Source organism: Streptopelia decaocto (assembly GCF_964273445.1).
Source record: "Streptopelia decaocto genome assembly, chromosome: 23".
Taxonomy (NCBI): domain Eukaryota; kingdom Metazoa; phylum Chordata; class Aves; order Columbiformes; family Columbidae; genus Streptopelia; species Streptopelia decaocto.
The window spans coordinates 2,294,948-2,313,673 of NC_138678.1; the positions used below are offsets into that span (position 1 = coordinate 2,294,948).

Consider the following 18,726-nt stretch of genomic DNA (forward strand, 5'->3'; position numbering starts at 1 on the left):
GCTAAAAAGGGCCATCATTTTACATTTTTAAATAACTGAGCAGAATTCTTTTGGGTTTTGGCAGTAGCAGGACTATCTATATTCGTTGTCATTTTACATCTTTGGATATTTAAACTTGCCGATTCCTTTTTGCCCACATTACATTACGGTGCATTTTCAAAGGGCACATTATTAAAGTTATCGCTAATTTATGCAGCAGCACGTGTGGTTTTTTAAATGTCTATTTTAAACATTTTTTTTTTGCGAATTTTTACATTAAAATTAACATCTGAAGAACTGTTTCAATCAAGTTTATGCAAGTTGCCGTCACGGTTTATGTAAAAGAGAAATGTGCTATTAAAATCAGACATTTAGGTTACCTTTTGGGTTTTGCGATGCATGTTAGCTTTACACATCCTGATTCTCCTGCGATAATTTTCCTTTAAAAGGGGGGTATAGGGTGATCTTTTCATCAAGCAAGACATTATGCCCTGAAAGCTGACTCCAAACCATTGTTGAGAATTCAGTTATTTACACTTTAATAACAATCTACAAATACAATTTGTTCTCTTTTAAAGTATTCCCCTTAATCATGCACTGCTACGAGCAGTTTGGTTCCTAATGCTCTTATTTTTCACCCCCGAGCAGTTTAATTCTCTCCCCCTAAAATGCCAGATTCATTTTGCAGATGGGAAATACAAACCATTTTTCATGCTTAAGCAGCAGTTTAAACTATCTTATTATATATGTATATATATGACACATGCTCTCAGAAGGATGAGGAGCAACTGCAGCACCTTTCTCAAACAGAAATACAATTTTAAGTGGTTTTCTAAGAAAATGCTGCTATAAAATAGGGCATCTCAGCCCAAAGGGCTGGGGGTGTTGACATGGAGCCAGATTCCTCCTCGGGGCAGCTAAGCCCTGGATTTCTCAGCGCTCCTTTGGTCTCGCTATGTTTAAACCAGCCATTGCAGCCCCGACCTGGGGTCTGCAGCCTGGAGTCTAAACTCAGTGTTAATTCAGCAACCAACCACCACCACCAGTCTCATTTCTGCCATAGATCAGGATCAAACTGCTTTCAGCAACTTCCAGGGGGTGAAAAACTATTCTTCTTTCTTTTTGTTAAAAAAAATTAAGCTCATTCAATGAGCCTGATAAAACTTTTTGTGAGTATTACATAAAAATCACCATTTTTAGAATGTCTCAGTTTTTTTTAAAAAAGACAATTAGCTTTAGCATTAATTTAAATTTATTTGAAAAAAAAATAGCTATTTTAGCGCTCAACAAAAAAAACCAAAAACATGACAATTCATCACATTTACTTGGATTAAAAAAGGACTAAACTTTATTGACAAACTGCGGCAGACATTTTGACAAGTTTTAGCTACCTATTTAGGCAGACTTACACATGTAGCATTTATTCTTCAAGAACAGAGTGGGAGGACAGTGTACAAATCCAATTAGGACTTTCTCCTATGTACAAAGTGAAAGTTTTCCTCATTTTTCCAGCTGCAGTGTCCCTTTTTATGCAAAGCTAGTGTTGAGATACACTTGAACAAGTCCATGGGATTGCTAATATTGACCATTTTGTCCGTTTTAAACTTGCACTGTATTATCTGCCCCACAGAGTTCAGCCCTACTCGCTTAATACTCTGTTTTCTAATGCCAAACACTAGGCAATTAGAGCCATGCTTTAATTTCTTTTTCCCTTAAAAGTTCTTCATATAGAACCAAACTAAGAACCCCTTTACACTGGAAAATCTGCTTCCCAAGCATCTCTCAACACCGCCTGTTCGGGGCTAGATTTCAAAACCCACATAAGTCAAGTCAATTTTACAAACCTAATTGTATTTTTTGTTCTTTTAAGTCAATTACCTTTTAAAAAAAATGCTATTTAATTTGTTTGAGGATCCTTCGTATTAAATTTTAAACTTAAGATTCACCAGCAATCTGCTTTTTAAGGAAAGGTTGACACGTGAGGTGACTTTTAAACGGTGGCAGCTACTACCGTTACATTATGATTTTAAGTCTTAAAAACAGCCCTGAATTTTGAAATGTAGCCTAGTTTGGGATTCTGCAACTACAACTTTTATGGGTTCCTTGAAACCAAACTTAAAAGGTTAACAAAACCTTAATTTCATAACGGCTAAGCAAAGCATTTCACTTTTGAAACTAACATTTTTAACTCAACTTTTTTTGTTTGTTTTATTAAAAAAGGTACAGTTGTGTTTACCTAAACAACAAAGAAAGAAAAGCCATCTACACACTGAAAAAATAAAAGAAGAAATTAAAGTCGGTCCTCTAAATCTATTTAACTCATTTTAAAATACTACGTACAGAAGCCAGAATGCAGGGTGAGGATGGAGTGGGAGGAAAAGGGCCACGAAGAAAAACAGTTAGACAATTACTTGTCTGGTGTGGGTAAAGCAACGGGAATCCTGGGAGATACAAGAATCAGTAACAACTGTTTGCTCATAACTGATATTTTTCCCTCATGTTTGATTTTTAATAACGTCCGTATGGGTGGTCTCTGTAGGCCCCCTTCACTGTCCTGGCCGGCGGGGCCTTCAGGGAGGGCCTGGTTCCATTCCAGTCATCTTGCCCTGCGGAGAAGAGAGGGAGACGTCAGGGATGGAGAAATACCACGAGAAAAGGGGTACAGGCCACCCTTGGGGGTCACGGGGCATCTTCACCCCAAAACCAGCCTGTAAAATGGGCAGCAAAACCTCTGGTTTGCAGCGCATCTTCCAACATTACGGTGGGAGTGCCGGGAGGCCTGTGGCTCTGACAGCCCGGCTTCACTATTTTAGCTTGAAATAGCACAGGAAAATACTTCAGTTACTACTGTAATCTTGTATTATTCACTAGTTACTAAGTTATCTTTTTATATTTGTTGTATTTCCAAGTATTTTCTCCTGGCTGCTGTGAAGAATATGGTTTTCAAACATGGGATTAACAGATGATGTAGATGAGGTTCTTAGGGACATCGTTTAGAGGTGGATTTGACAGTGGTAGGTTAATGTTGGATTCGATCTAAAGGTCTTTTCCAACCAAACCAATTCTATGACTCCATAAGCACCGACTCGGACAAAGCTGGTGCTTTTTAATTAATTAATATCAGCAGAGCCACAGCCAATTCACAGGGCAGCCCCGTGAAGGTGGCAGCACCCACAGCCCCGGTACAGGTAACGCTCCTCTCCTTCCCGGGCAGCTCCTGGATAACTGTGCCAAAATATCTAAGTCCCTGCAGACACCAGTCGGTCACTTGTTGTTCCTTCCTCTCCATAAACACAGGAAAATTTACAGCCGCAGCATCTGCTCGGCTGGTTGGAGCAGAAATCAACTGCTTGTGCTCAACCAGCACTAACTGCGATGGGACAAAGCGCTTGACAGGACAGCCCAAGCCTTTCTGCTACGTACAACCACCACCAAAGCAATTTGTTTTGGACACCAAGGGTGGTGAGAGCCTGGCCCAGGTTGGCCAGAGAGGTGGTGGATGAACCATCCCTGGAGACACCCCAGGCCAGGCTGGACGGGGCTCTGAGCAACCTGAGCTGGTGAAGATGTCCCTGCTCATGGCAGGGGGGCACTGGGGGAGCTGGGAAGGTCCCCTCAACCCATACTCTTCTGTGATTCAAATGCAGTTTGCATCCCTGTTGTCCCCGAGCTAGCTCAAGCCCCAAATATCCCAGCTCAGGCTTCATTACGGCTTGTGCTTGTAATATTCCTATTTGCACGCCTGCCATCCTCCTCCAGGGTCACCGGTTTATGAAATCAAGTGTCTGAAGCCCAGAGACAGCCAAGCCTGTTCCTACCACCACGGAGCACGTTTCCATTTTCTTAAAACTGTCTCCAGCCTGGCTCAACAATCTATTTCTCTAATACTGTTTTCATGAAAGCAGAGACCAAAGGAAATTACTGTGAATAAACAGATTAGCTGTGGCAACTTCATGCCAAGTATACAATGAGCATTTTGGCCTTCCTATCCCAGACAACACCACCGCTCTCCTACCAAGTAGGCGGCACAAAAGCTTCTTTGTGCTGCGTGACTAACGCAGGCAACAAACCAAGCCATTGAAGGCAGGGAAGACAGCCAGGATTACTGACAGCAGCTGTCTGTTCCAGTGCAGCTCAGACTGGAAAAGCATCCCTGGTTTAGGCACCTGAATTTGAACTTTGCACAACTCAAAGAGTAGGGAACAGCCCAGGGCCAACGCAGGGACAGCCCTTATATTAACAACTCCACTTCCCCACACGGCACAGGGGATTCCCAGTTCATTCCCAGTTCCTAGGGATCCCAGAAAGCCCCTCCAGCTGGTCATTATCCTCAGGACCTGCATTCATTCTCGCCTTCAGGCACCCGACGCTCTGCTGGAGGGAGCTGTTCTCAACACACCGTATTTCCAAGCCATTAAGCAGCTCGCTGTATGGCTTTCCTAACTGTTTATAGCTCAGCTTGTTTGCAGAGAGAGGAAAATGACTCTTACTCACTGCCACATGCAGATGCCATTCATAAGCTCAGATATCTGAACTAGCTTTAAAGAAAAATGCAGACACCTAATCCTTCATTGCTGGCACCTCAGATATAAGGCCTTTTGTTTTCAACAGTTGGTGATTTACACAGTTGTGGTTAAATAGGTCCCCCACACCTCCCCATCTAACCCAAGTTCATGACCTTAACATAATTCAAATTAGCTAAGCTTCATAGACTACTTACAAGTCATATTGACCAAAACTGCCACCTAGTCAAATGGTGGCCTTCATATGACATTTAAATCCATTTCTCAAGCAAATGTATAGTGCAGAGTCAGTACCAGCTAGTGGGTTTTTGAGGATAAGGAAGCAGATGGAACCATGCACTCATCCAGCTCAACAAAATATAATCCGTGAAAATCAGACTGCAGCAAAAGTAGTGCTGTGGGTGGAAATCCAGAGCTCTTAAAATATTCTAAAGCTACAAGGAAATTAGAAGATATTTCCACAGTTAAAAAAATGGAATTTGCAATTCCCAACTATGTGCAGCCCCTTCCCTGTCAAGAGAACAGTATTTCCAGACATACCATAAGGTTCATAGGTTTCCTGTGCCTCCCCGTGTCCATAATCATAGTATTCTGTGTCCCTGGAAGAGTAATTTTGTTGGTTACATACAGCACATTGTATTCCTAAACCGACACAACTTGCACAAACAGTCGAAAAGCAAAGATGCGCAACATCGCTCATGGCTGTGGCGTGTCCGACCTCCGCATTTACGGAATTCCCAAGGAAACTCCCAAAAGTTATTTCCCAGGCACTCCTGGATTCCAGCAGAAGAGGGCACTTTCCCTACAGCTCAATCTCAGAAATGAGTGTTTCCATTCCCTTAAAGGAAAAAACAAAGGGAAAAGAGATGGTGCATCATTTGCTCAGTAACAGAAAGGAGAGGAGCGAACTTACCCTTGGCCCTGGCTGTAGTAGCCTTCATACCCCTCATAGCTCTGGTCTGCATACATATCATCATAGCCCTGAAACGAATGGTGACACAACCCATGTTAATGAAGGACCAAAGCTCAATTTCAGACCAAGAGTAAAGGCAAAACTGGAGTGAGGACACAGCAGCTTTCAGAGGAGCCTGTGACTCCTCACCTGCCACAGGGAAGGGGCTCAATGATGAGACACAGGTACTAAAATCTGCTTGGCAAGAGCGCGGTGCTCAGTTATATGACTTGAAACATCAGCACGTTCATTCGTATATTTACTGTAAGGATTTTAGGGATGGTAAGAAGCCTTTGGTGTCCTCTTGCAGAAAGACAATGCGATGTGAACCACATTGATGTTTGTGATGTAGCTTTTCTCCCATGCACTGATCGTTATGCCAAATGTAAGTCTTGGAGGCACATTTCAGTTTTATAAAAACCACTCTTACCCTGTATTTAGGACACGAGTGCTCCCTTTTTTGAGGACTAAAGAGGCAGAGCAGGTCACCCAGCACCCTATTGGTGACTGGTGGCCACTTCTCCAGGACAACCTTACTGGTTTTAGCGCTTATTTCAATAAAGTGGAGTAACTAATACACAGCGAGCTGGAATTAAAACAAACAAAAAGTAGTTTCTTACATATTCCTCATAGGTTTCTGGCACGGGAGGAGGAGGGAGCGGTATTCTCTGAATGCCAGCAGCACGTGCTCTGGGCGCAGGAGCTCCCCGAACGGCGGGGGGAGGAGGGACCCCGCGGGCTACGGCGGCTCCGCGGGCGATGGCACCGCGTACCGGGGCTCCCCGCACCAGGGCCCCCCGAGGAGGAGGAGGAGGAGGAGGGGGGGGAGGACCAACGCCACGGCCCCTGGAAAGGAGAGAAAACGGATCGTGAACAGCTACCGCTGCACCGCTTGTGTGCGGAACAGCGAGGGCAGCACACGCGCTTCTTAAACCTACTTTAAAACGCAATAGCTTGATAAATAAATACAGTCACTATTAACTAAGCAATTAATTATTTATCAAGAACGAATGCACAAGAATTGTTAATATTGTTGTATTGCAGGATTTACAAAAACCTCTTCTGGAATGAGAACTCTACTGCACTAGACTTACAGATGAAGAAATAAATCTGATACAGAACTTGGACCAAGTAGCTTCTCAGAGTTTATTTTAAACATCCCTCTATCACTAACCTGTAATGACTGTCACACCTTCCCCGGTGAAACAGGTAGTGAAGGAAGAACTACAGTAACACAGTTTTATCACCAATTTATCCCAATGCCTGGACAGCAATGACAGAACGATACCATCTTATAACTTCCAAAGGAAGCTCAGTTTAAGCTGAAAATGCTGATTCTGCTGAAGGTCACAGAAGCAAACATGACACATCTACCTGCACGGGATTCCATAGGCCAATTTTTGAAAGGTTCCTTTATGAAGCTACCGATTTCAGGCATCCAAAACAAGCCAGAAGACATCTACTGCGCTAGATTACATCTCAAAACACACGACCCATTGGAGGCCAGCTTGCTAAAAGCAAGCTTGCGACACAATGCTAGAAAGCCTTGGCCAAAAGCCAAGGTCGAGGCCAACAATGTGTGAGAACAAGTAGCTTAACCTCATCCGGCAGCACAACTCGGAACGAGATGCAGCATTTCCAGGTCTGTGCTTTTGGGAAAAATACCTTGGAACGGGCGGAGGCGGAGCAGCTCCCCTTCCCCGCACGGGGACTCCTCGGCCACGACCTGGCTCTGGCACACCGTTCAGGTAGGAGAGCTCCAAGAATTGCTCCTGACAGATATCATCCATCATGTCCTGAAAAGGGGAAAGAGTCAATTCCAAACAGCAGCTAACCAGCCAGTCTGTGCTCCAGGATATCACAGCGCTGGAATAAAAACAACCTGATAGTTCTACATTAAAATCTGCCGGTTAGTTTTACAGGCGTTTGCTCAGCGGGCAGCAGTGCAGAACAGTCGGCTTTCTCCAAACCATTTGTACGAGCAGGAGCTGCAGTGAGCACCAGAGCTGTCTCTGGGAAGACAACCTCTCATAGGGGTTCTGGAGGCACCTGATGTCCAGCATCCCAGGGACGTCAGCAAGATTTATTTGTGAGCATTGGAGAGTTCAGAGGTGAAGTCAGGCATGACATATCTCACCTCAAGCACTTTACAGCTCCTGTTTAAAGGCAAGTGGTTGGAATGAGCCCGCATAAGGTAAGAACATACTGCTGTGTCCCTGCCACACGATGAGCAAACACCCAATTGCAATCCAGGCTGCTCTTTCAGACTCTTAGGAATACAGGATGTTTCTGGCTCCACATGTTTTGATCGCTTGAGGGGATTGAGCTTCAGGAATTAGCACAGATCTCCAGTGACCCCACAGTACCCCACCTGCCCCTTGGCACACAGGCAGGCTGGGCCCCCACTGAGCATCTTCACAACATCAAACCGACACCACAAAGCAAGGAGTCTCCCGCCAGATGTGTCTTCACAGCACTGCTGCCTTCCACAGTGACTTCCCTGTCAATTTTCACAAGTTTAACACATTGTTTGAAGGCAGTGATAGGTAATACGCTTTAAATAGCAAGGCTGCACACTTGCTTTAGCAAATAGAGGTTTTGTACATCCCAGGGGCCCCTTGAAGATGACCTCTTCCCTTCAAAGACACTTCACATCACAATCTCTCCTCCTCGCTGTGTCAGACTCGCAGAAATCACACAGTACCATCCGCTTTTCCGCACTTCCCACCGCTCTCGGGTTCCGCCCGCCCCTGGTATTTCAGATAGAACATCTGAGCTCTCCAGGCTCAGCTGTGGAACGCGGTGCTGGGCTGTTCTCAGCTCTGCCTGCCAGGTCTCTGAATTACAGGCTGAACTAGCCAGACACGAGGGGCACTGCAGGCTTCTTGCCCATTTTGCTTTTTCCTAATTTGTTTTAATAACATGCAAAAGACTCGAGTTCTGCAGTTCTCGGAGGTGATGCTCTAGCATTGTGCGCTACACACTGGCACAACAGTGACGCGAAGGGGACCATAAAGGTCTGACAAGTTCACCAGTCCAAGACACCCACAAAACAAGAGTTAACTGTATAAATGTCCGATTAGCAAAAAGAGGTTCCTTCACATCACATACATTGAAAGCAGTAGAAATACCGATTTAACAGATGTGTCTCAACTACCTGCAACACTGAACACTCCTATGGAGCAGTTGGGGCAGCCACCCTTCTCATCTCCACACCGCCCCACCAGAGCAGACGCCTTCATGTTCAGTTTCTGATCTGACCTGTGAAGTTCTCCAGTCAGATTTCTCTGCTGCAGTTCAAAGCGAGAAGAACTGGTCCAAGAAATCTCTCCCATGGCTAAAGTTATTCCCCTGCTAAAACTGACACAAGGAGCTGGACAAGCCACCCAGCCCAGTGTCCACAGCTCGTACTGGGAGAGAAATACCTACTCCAAGTGTTCCGTACAACTGCCCTGTGAGCGTACGTCTTGCTAATTATGGTTAGGGGAATAATACACGCCTTCGTGTGAGATTAATGGGGTCATTTTAAGCTGCTACATGAATACTTAATACTGCAGGCTTCCTCAATGACACCATTCACGTAGCATGAGCCTTACACTGTGCAAACCTCACTCAGCCTTACAACCAGAGTCACAACCCATCCACCCAGTTCCATCCGAAAAGAGCCCCAGCACACATACTGGAACGAGGAACTTCTTGACTTCTTCCATGGCATGAGCCATCAGAGCGTACGCTTCACAGGGCGGGCCGAAGACCTCAATGAAGACGTGCAAATCCATGTTTAGATGAGCATATTTAGGATCTCCCCCTTTGCGCAGTTCTTCCTCCTGAAACAAAGCAGATTAAAGATTTTTAAAACTAAATAAGACGCAGAGCAACTAATATTCTTTCACCTGTTTTCTACGCCTTAACAGGAAATGCCTGTCAAAGCATTCTTCTCATGCCTGGACACAGACCATAACAACATACACTTGAGCATACAGCTTTATAAAAAGCCATATGCAATCTACAGCTTCCAGCCTCTTATCGCTGCCTTTTGAGGTGACTCTGGCATTTTTGCTAATGCTCTGACACCAGCCACCTTTCTTTTGCAGAAGATGGAGCACATGAAGTGGTGGTGTTTTCTTCTGCACCCCTTTCTGCCTGGGTTGCTCTCCACCACCTAGTGAAGTCTAAGGCCTCAAACAAGCTGTTCTTTAACTCTGCTTGTAGCAACCCGTGTTGTTCAGCTTAAGAAGCTACAAATAAGCTAGAAGAGTAGAAGCTTTTCATGCTGCTAAAGTAAAAAGGTGAATGAAGTTACAGTTCTGTTGACTGTTAGTTCAGTTTTGGGAGCAAGCAGGAATTAAAAAAAATAAAATTAATTATTTCTGCTTAAAAAAACCTCCTGGCACTTTGTGATTCAGTAAAGAACACTCTGCTCCAACATCTCCAGTGAACCATGAGAATTTAAGCATTTCAGGGGGAACAGCTGGAAAAAGGAGGGGAGACATATTCCTTTAGCGAATGACTTTTCATAGAGTAGCTGGAATTAGTGCTTATTTTATAAACTTTGTACTTCACCTTTCATATCAAGTCTCTCCATGCAAGGGCACTGGGTATCAGAAGGTGACTGGTCTCTAAGTCAACGCTCATAAATAGAACACGCATCACACTCCTGCCCCAACCAAGACTGCGCCCAACACGCACAGAACAATTTAGGAAGCACGATTTCCTAATGCTTTTGGATTTTAATGGTTTCCTTTCGTATAAAATGCTTTGAGAACCACTTCTCACAGCGACACGAACGGCATTGATATAAGTGTATGTTGTCAAGGGTGATGCCCTTACCTTTGCTTTATCTCGCATTGAACCCTTCCCGAGCACAGATATTTTAGCACCGGTTTCTTCCTGGAGTCTCTTGATGGTGTTGCCTTGAGGTCCCAAAATCTTTCCAACAAAGTTGAACTGTAAATGCAAAAAGAAGAGAAAGATTTGCTCCAGAACTCAGTATCCTTAAAAAACCCCTTTTCTTGTTATGCTGACTGATGAAAAATGTAGCCACTCCATTTTCTCTTCACCTCACCAAAAAATACAGACCTAAAAAGCACAGGAAAATTTAAGTCCCAGAACATTCTTTTAATGAAAAAATTCTCCATCAGAAAATCAAGCTAAATTAACCCGCATCAAGTGTTTAATTCTAACACCTACTCCCCACTAGTTTTACAGGCAGCAAGTCTTAAGAGTTAAATGAGTTCTTAACTGCAAAACACAAAGCTCTACATGTGAGAGTGTCTATTCTAGTAATAAAAGATCACAGCTCTGCACCACCATTTAGCTTTATCCTGAGACATTCTAGAAATGTAATATATTAGAAATAAGATCCTGCAAGCTCGCATAGGAAAAATTCCGTAGCGATAGCGGAACGCTGGCGTAACTCCTGCTGACACTTTGACAGCTACATCTCCAAAAGTCAGCCATAAAATCCACAGAAAATAAGCAAATCACAGAGATTCATAAGCTCTTTGCTGGCCCTCACCTTGGGGTACTGTTTGACAGGGATCAGAACTCGTTCTTTCAGTTTCATATTCTTGTGGGAAAATAAATCCAGGTAGTTCTCTTCCTCATCCTTCTTTGTTGTTTCACCCTTCTGAATTTTTTCAATTTCTAAACAAGATAAAAATAGGGCTGCTTATATTCCTCAAACAAGCATCATTTTAGAGCTGGAATTACGACAGGACACACCACCCTTATTCTCTGGATATATGAATGTTTATCATTGTATTTATGGACTCTGGATAGACAGGCCACCTCTTTAGAGTGGCCCAGCTTGCCTCCTCCTCCCTAGGGATCCCAGAAGGCAAAAAATGGGATATTGAACAAAAATAAAGAACAGCAGGAAATTCCCTACAAATAACTTCAACAGATAAAGAGTAGGAGACTCTGAGTGCAGCTTTACATATTGTTTCTATGTGCCTTCCTCCATCCCCAACCCCACGTCGAGCCCTAAACCTTGACCCAAACCAGCCCCGGCCACACCGACCGGGTTTGTTCATCACAACACAGCGGCCATCAGCAAATCCAGCGCGTTTTTATCACCTGAGCTGACGCGCTGGCTTAAATCTGCACTTTAAGTAGCGGTGTCAACACTTACTGGCACTACCAATTCCAGTTAAGTTGCAAACATTCCTAATTAAGAGAAGCCGGAATGAGTAACACACTAGAGTGCGGTTTGGCTTATGAAATTCTTATAAGCTTGATTGCATTAAATGAACGCACCTTTATCACACGACAGATTCATAACTTGGTTTATAAGTCATAAGCCTCGGGCATTTAACCTGAAAAGCGAGTGTCAGATTCAGGCAACGAAGCTACAAATTTTTGTCTTTCCAAATGAGATTCTGATTTTTAATCGTATATTGTGGATTACGGAGTCTTGGAAAACCACTGGGGTGGCCTGACTGCAGCCCAAGGGGATGTGGAGCAAAGGCCAAATAACCTTTGGGAAATAGGTCATTAAGGCAGGTTAATTGGGAACCAGTGCACTAACACCTCCTCAAAACTGGCGAGAAATTCAGCTTCTGCTGAGAGATGGCAAGAGAGTCACCCCACAAAATCCAACCCAAGTGGATAAGATTGAAGATCATCACGGCAAGAATGATGAGCACAGGTTCTTATGGTCATTAATGCACTTTCCCTCGTGCAAGACAAACACTCAACATTTTTCAGAAGAATGTGGCCAAGGGTTTTTCTTTTCCAGAGATGTCCAGTCACATACAATTTTTATTTAATGGCCAACAACTAGACAAGTTCCTCCAAATTTGGAGCATATCCATTATTAAAAACCCCGAATTATTGATGAACCATCACGCACTCTTTGGTCCAACAACAACTGGTCACACCATGCGCAGCCATCACAAATTATTATTTCCAGATGCTTATTGGGGGGGGGAGCACAACCCTTCCTTAAAAGTTAAATTGTGCCATTTCCTCAGCGAACCCAAGAACTATAAATATATCTTCTGAGCTTCAAGTGCTCTAAATACGACTCCTCACATCTCAGGGGAAAGAGAGACACTTTCACGAGATTACACAGAGAACTGGATAAAAGCTGCAAGACAAAACTGAGGCTGCTTAGTCATTACCAGAATTTAAACCAGGGCAGCTGTAATATCTTGTGTTTCCTGCAATTTCTGTCCACACCAGAAACTATGTGTTTTAACCTAAACGTTCATGTTTAGAGTTCTGGAAGATCAGCCTATCAAATACATGGTATATTATCCACTTAGTAATATTCTTGTATCCTCCAAACAGCAACGGAAAGAACAAGTTGGGTTGAGCAGCACCAAACCGTGCAGATCCCAGGGAAGTTTCTAGATGTGCAACCAAAAAAAACCCTCAAAACCTTAAGAAAACACAATGAAATGCTCAATATTTTATCCTTTCGTCACAGACACAGAATCACAGAATCGACTGGGTTGGAAAAGGCCTCAGAGATCATCAAGTCTAACCCTTGGTCCAACTCCAGTCCGTTTACTAGATCATGGCACTAAGTGCCATGTCCAATCTCAGTTTAAAAACCTCCAGGGCCGGTGAGAATATAGAATCATAGACCGTTTTTTAGTTTAGAGATGTAAATATAGAACATGCATAATTATGATAAAACAGCCTAAAATTGGTATTTCTACTTGCAACAGCACCTTGGCTCCTTTACAAAAGTGTTACCATGACTCCTTAGTTAAAATAATTACCGGATGTAATCACTTAGAAAAAAGAGAGCTTGATTTTTTGCTTTAAAAATAAATTACTTTCTGAAGACACTATGCAAAAGTAAAAAACCCAGAAGTCCAAGCACTTTTCAAATGTATAAAATAAGCACCAGAGCTGTCTGCCTTGGCTAGTTTTACATAGTTGTTTATTTTAGCTGTAAGAACAGATCAGGGAACCAAGACTTGGAAACTAAAGGTTGCACTGGTGGCCTTATCCCTGCTGAGGCATAATTTTAGACTCTATCATATGTGATTACTCCTCAAATATTTTGATTCTCCAAAATAAGTAAGCAAATTTCTGATAATGCGTTCTGCACATTAACAAGAAGTGTTTTCCACATGCTCATCAAGAATAAAAGCACCTGAAAACTTTCTTGATGAAAATGAAGCCACCCAGAGGCATCTTCTATCTTGCCAAATCAGGTGAAGCCTCTACAAACCAATGAGTCCCAGTTCACACCAACCACACAGCAAAACCCACCCTGCAATGGTGGTAATGACATCTGGGAATTGAGGGCAGCAAATAATTAATTAACCATTTGCTAAAAAAGTGTTGGATCCACCATCACTGAGAGTCATCAGATCACACGGGAGAAGAAAAAACTCTGCCCTGGCGGAATAAATTTTCCAGCTTTTGCAATTCAGGTCAGCAGCTCCCACCTTTGGAACAAACTCCAAGTCTGGAAATGAGCACGAAGGACTAAAACCACGTCACTCGTGCCGTGTCCTACCGCTCCGGATTCCAGCGTCACCCGTGCGCGTTGTGGCACGTGAGCTACGCGACACGAAGAAGCACGGGATGAACCGATGGGCGGTTTCTCATGGGAAGACGCGCACGGGTGCCTGGCGGGATCCAGCAGCCCCGTTTCAGTGCTGGTTTGTTAAAGCCGAGTCGGAGGTGCAGCAGGAGGTCACCTTCTTGCCCTTAGGGGCAGGTACAGGGGGTTGGGAATGCGGCTGCTTAACAAGGAGGAGGCTGAGCAGTCACAGCACTACTCCTGATATAAGCCCAAGCTCTTCCTTAACAAAAATCCTCATATTAAACATATTAAACTTCAGTCTTCAAAAAGGGCAAGAAGGAGGAACTGGGTGTTCCTGCTCTGGCAGGGGGATTGGACTCGATGATCTTTTGAGGTCCCTTCCGATCCCTAGCATTCTGTGATTCTGTAAACGTTGTCCTGCAGCATGCTTGTGCTCCGTAAGCGGAGACACATGCTGTTTATTCATAAAACTGAGAGAGTTCTCTTAACAGTACGATAATACTGACCTTGTGCCCAAAAAACCAAGAAAAAAATCAATGCAAAACCCTCCAAATGCCAAAAGAGTCTGGGGTGGAGCCTCTGGAATAAAGCAGAGCTCCCTGTCTCCTACACTGCTGCTCCCCAGCTGGTTTGATTTTCCAGGGGAAGAAGCAGGGAGCGGGTCCTGGATGGACTCAGAATTAGGCAGGCCTAACCCCCATTTCCTTCCCGCTTTCTGCCAAAATACACCCCCCACCCTCCAGCCTATATGCTGGGGTTCAGACGCAGCTCAGGACTGGCACAAGTAGGAGAAGGGACAGCGGGAAGAAAAGAAACCGCATGAGCATAACGGAGGGAGGAGAAAGCCAGGAGATGAGCTGTGAGTGACGGCACTGGGTGTAGAGGCTCCCGGGAGAGAAGCAGGAGGAGGCAGAGTCCCAGCAGCAGCATGTTACGACCCTGGTGTGGCTTAGCAATATATACATTTAAAAATGCAACAGCGAAATGGTTATCGGCACATCGCACTCTGTGACATCTGGGCACAAGTTTAAGGCGGCAGCTACAGCTCCTGGCACAGGGAACACACTTGGAAATGCAGAAATTTGGATAATCTTAATTTCTAATCCCGCTACTTGGTTCCTTGGCAAACCACTCCAGCGAGGCCCATCCATCCACAGACAGCCCTTTTCTCCTTCCTCGGAACACACACAGACTCTAATATCTCACCCACTGCTCCAAATCCACCCCTCACCACCCATCTCACCGCCCCCCGCTTCTTGGGATGTAAAAATAGCCATGATTAACCACAGGAATCTAAAAAAATAACCCTATGCGTAGCTAACACAGTGGTGGATGTCTCCTCTCCTCCCAGAATGCGCAAGCAGGGGGGACTGAGCCTTTCAAACCATCACATCTCCTGCAACACAGGGAGGGCAAAATCCAAGTGAGGAAAAGGGGTTTTCTTGCTCCTGTGGAAGAGGAAGGTCACACAGACCATGACCCACAGGAGTGAGGAAACACGGATTGTATTCCAAGACATAAGAAATCCCAGTTTCTAGTTTCTCTTCAGGGTAACAGAACCCACCCACTTCACTGCCTTTTCATACCACAGCACATTAGTTAAGAATCAGTATCACATCACCGTGTCTACCTTCATTTTGCTCCTAAATAATGCTGATTCTCTTTAGAAATGCTAAGCAGCTTCACAACCACAAGAGGTATTTTAGACTACTTGTACGTATTGTTTTTAAATCAGAAGTCTTAGTTTTAATGCAGAGCTCCTGCCGGGTTCTTCCCAGAAGCAGGTGGAACAAGCAACTTCTGCTCCTGAAAAAAGGCTGGAATCAAATCCTGCTGACATTCAATAATCTGTCATTTGGCTTAAGTTGTGCTGGCCACATGCTTTACAATCTTTGGCCCAAACCATACTCTGTTTTAGAGCAGCTTCTCCAACGCGACATCCCCAAAGGGTGTCACAGCAGTAGAGAAATTCGGAGCAATCCACATCAGTTTGGGGTCAACTATGCGAAAAGATTTAGTTGCCTAAACCCATCGTTTTACTTCACATTCTTTCCCATGAGCTTCTCGTTCAGATCGTCCTGAATTTGGGCCGTTAGTGAACGCTCTCAAAGGACAGCAATTTTCAAAACATCCAACACATCTGGAGCTCTTCCAGTGATCAATGTTAAGTCTCACAAAGCTGTATTCTACCATCAGCAATTTTTAAATTAATGAAGAAGACTCATGAACCCTCGCTGCTTAGTGAACGCAGCTTTACGAAGTGGGCTGAGGATGCTGTTCCTCGGGCACGAATCAGCAAACTCCTTGGGTTTCATTTCACTGGCAGGCATTATCGCAGAGCTGCCGAGCATCAGCTGGCTAAAGGCTTTTATTAATGAAAAACATTAAATTGACAGCAAATCGGATTATAAAACTAATTTATTTAGATCAAGATGTCCACCAGCGATGCCAAATTACCCATGATGATGCACCTCAGTTACTTGCACAACGGGAGACAGCAATTCCTAAGAATTATTTCCTATATTAAAGGAAGAGCTAATAACATTTCTAGTACCGCACCGATTATGGCAACACTACATGCTGTAAAGACCTTAAAACAAAACCATTTAAACGCAGAACGATAAACAGCAGAGAGTGTTCATCTCTAGATTAAATCTGAATATATCCTCGTGCCGGGTACCTCCTACCTCTCCAATACACGCACATAAAGCTGTAAGTGGCGGCAAATATTTTGACTTATTCCCGTTTTTAAGATGACTACAGTGTCTTGAGGCAGCCGAATCGACTCAGTTGAGGCACTGGGTGCAGCAGCAGCTGCGCTGGGGAGATACAGAGGAATCAGAGCCGGCGGCGATTGGCCGGTGCTGGGGAAAGCGAAGGCTGGTCCGGGCACAGAACAAAGGCTGCCATGGCCATCCCCTCCTGGGCTTTGCCAGAAGCACCAAACAAGTTCTAACCCAGATTACCAGGGTGGAAAATTAAAGATCGCAAGCCACGCTTCACTAGGGCTCAAGCTATGTGATGATGCTACATGGGAAACCCCGGGTTTTAATGCTCTCTTTAGTGCCCTCTCCGCCCAGGGATGAAAAGGGCCAACATGACCACACATCCTATCTTAAAAATAAAGTTCTGGCTCCACGTTTAGTCCGGCACAGCCCATGGATTGAGCAAGGGACTTAATAGAGACTAAATAATGGGAATACCTCAAGATTAAATAAGACAAACACCTCATCTTCAGACCCCCGGGGTGGCATCTCACCCGGGCAAGGGAACCAGAACGGGGTCGCTACAACAGCCGCCCCCGCCGCTCCCCCGGCCCTGCCCCCGCCGCTACCGGAGTCCCTGTCCCCATCCCCCGCTCTCGGCGGAGCTGCCTCCGGCCCTGCCCGCCCCGCCGAGTCCCGGGGGGCCCCAGCGCCGGTACCTGCGGTGAGGAGCTGCATAGCGTGCGTGAAGGACGGGTCCAGGCTGTCCTTCTCGGCCATCAGCTCGGGCAGGTACTTGTTCTCGGGCTCCATCTTGGCAGCGCCCCCGGACAGCAGCGGGGCGCCGGTGGAGGCCTGAGTGCCCGAGCCGCCGGCCGCGCCGCCGGACGGGAGCAGCGGCGGTGGCTGCGCCCCGCTGGAGGCCCCGCGGCCCCCGCCGCCGCCACGGGGCGGTCGCCGCTGCTGAGGTCCCCCTTGCCGGGCGCCGCCGGGGCCCGGCCCCCGGCCCATGCGGGCGGCGGGGTCGTCACGGCGCTGCATGGGGGGGGAGGGCGGAGCGGAGCGAGCGATGCTGCCACACCGACCGCCGCGGCGCCACGGCCGGAAGTGCGGGGCCGGAAGTACCGCCCCCTTGGCGCCTTTCGCCGCCGCGCCGGCTCCCGCGCGCCCACACCGCTTGCGTCGACACGTCGCCGCGCGCCCACCGCCCCGCCTCGCTCCTCGCGGCCCGGCCGCGGGCGCGCACGCGCGCTCTGGCACCGGCAGGATTCGAAAGCGTCGTGCACGCCCCCCCCGCCACCTCCTTGGGCGCATGCGCAAAACCGGACCCATGATTGGGGGACAGCGCACGTGTGAGGGCGTGGCCGCGGCTGCGCACACGCAGATCGACCGGCGCGACATTAGTCGCGGGCTGCTGAATTAGTCCCAGCGGGCTTCAGGGCGCATGCGCGGAGCTGCCCGCGCCATAACACACCGGCTTGGCGCACGCGCAGTCAGGGGTTCCTCCAGGCGGAGGCGCGAAGCGGGTTCGAGACCGGGCCGGGGGAACCGAGCGAGGGGGCAGCGCGGCCGCCCCGCCCGGCACGGACCTTGCAGAGAACAATTAACTCTCGTGTGGTGGGTGATGTTATGTGGTGTTGAAGAGGGAACAGAAGGAGTCCCGTGGGTTACAATTATCAACAGTTCAAACCTCCAGTTAGAGGTGCTGGGGTGAAGGCTTGTGTGCACAGTCTTAAAGCCCAGCAAAGCGGCATTGACTGTTTTTTTTCAGTCAGGATGATTGCATATGTGAAGGGTTTGTTATTGTGGAGGCAGCAGTTATTTAGCATATCAGACACTTTTTGGGCACTGCAGCTCCATAAGTTAGTATCAAACATGGCCTTCTATTAATAATTTGTCATGAGATCATAGGAGGAAAATAGCTTTTATAATTTGTGGAATTACACGTATACTTTAGCCTATTAAAGAAGTGTAAGATTCTTACTTGATCTCTCAATATCTTGTACCAGAGTGTTCTCTGCAGCAGCCCCTCCTGTGCTGAGTCCAAGCTGATGTTCA

General features: G+C 46.0%; 1 protein-coding gene across 1 annotated transcript; it reads right to left on the reverse strand.

Annotated features, from left to right (window-relative positions):
• Window positions 1-1,294: 1,294 nt before the first annotated feature.
• Window positions 1,295-17,888, reverse strand: KHDRBS1 (KH RNA binding domain containing, signal transduction associated 1). The gene is made up of 9 exons (XM_082071622.1): window positions 17,388-17,888; window positions 10,973-11,100; window positions 10,285-10,401; window positions 9,135-9,281; window positions 7,120-7,250; window positions 6,075-6,300; window positions 5,416-5,483; window positions 5,043-5,101; window positions 1,295-2,585 (listed from the first exon to the last, which is right to left on the reverse strand). Exons 1-9 carry the CDS (start codon window positions 17,707-17,709, stop codon window positions 2,488-2,490), a joined length of 1,296 nt encoding a protein of 431 aa, XP_081927748.1. The 5' UTR covers window positions 17,710-17,888; the 3' UTR covers window positions 1,295-2,487.
• Between the last annotated feature and the right edge of the window lie 838 nt (window positions 17,889-18,726).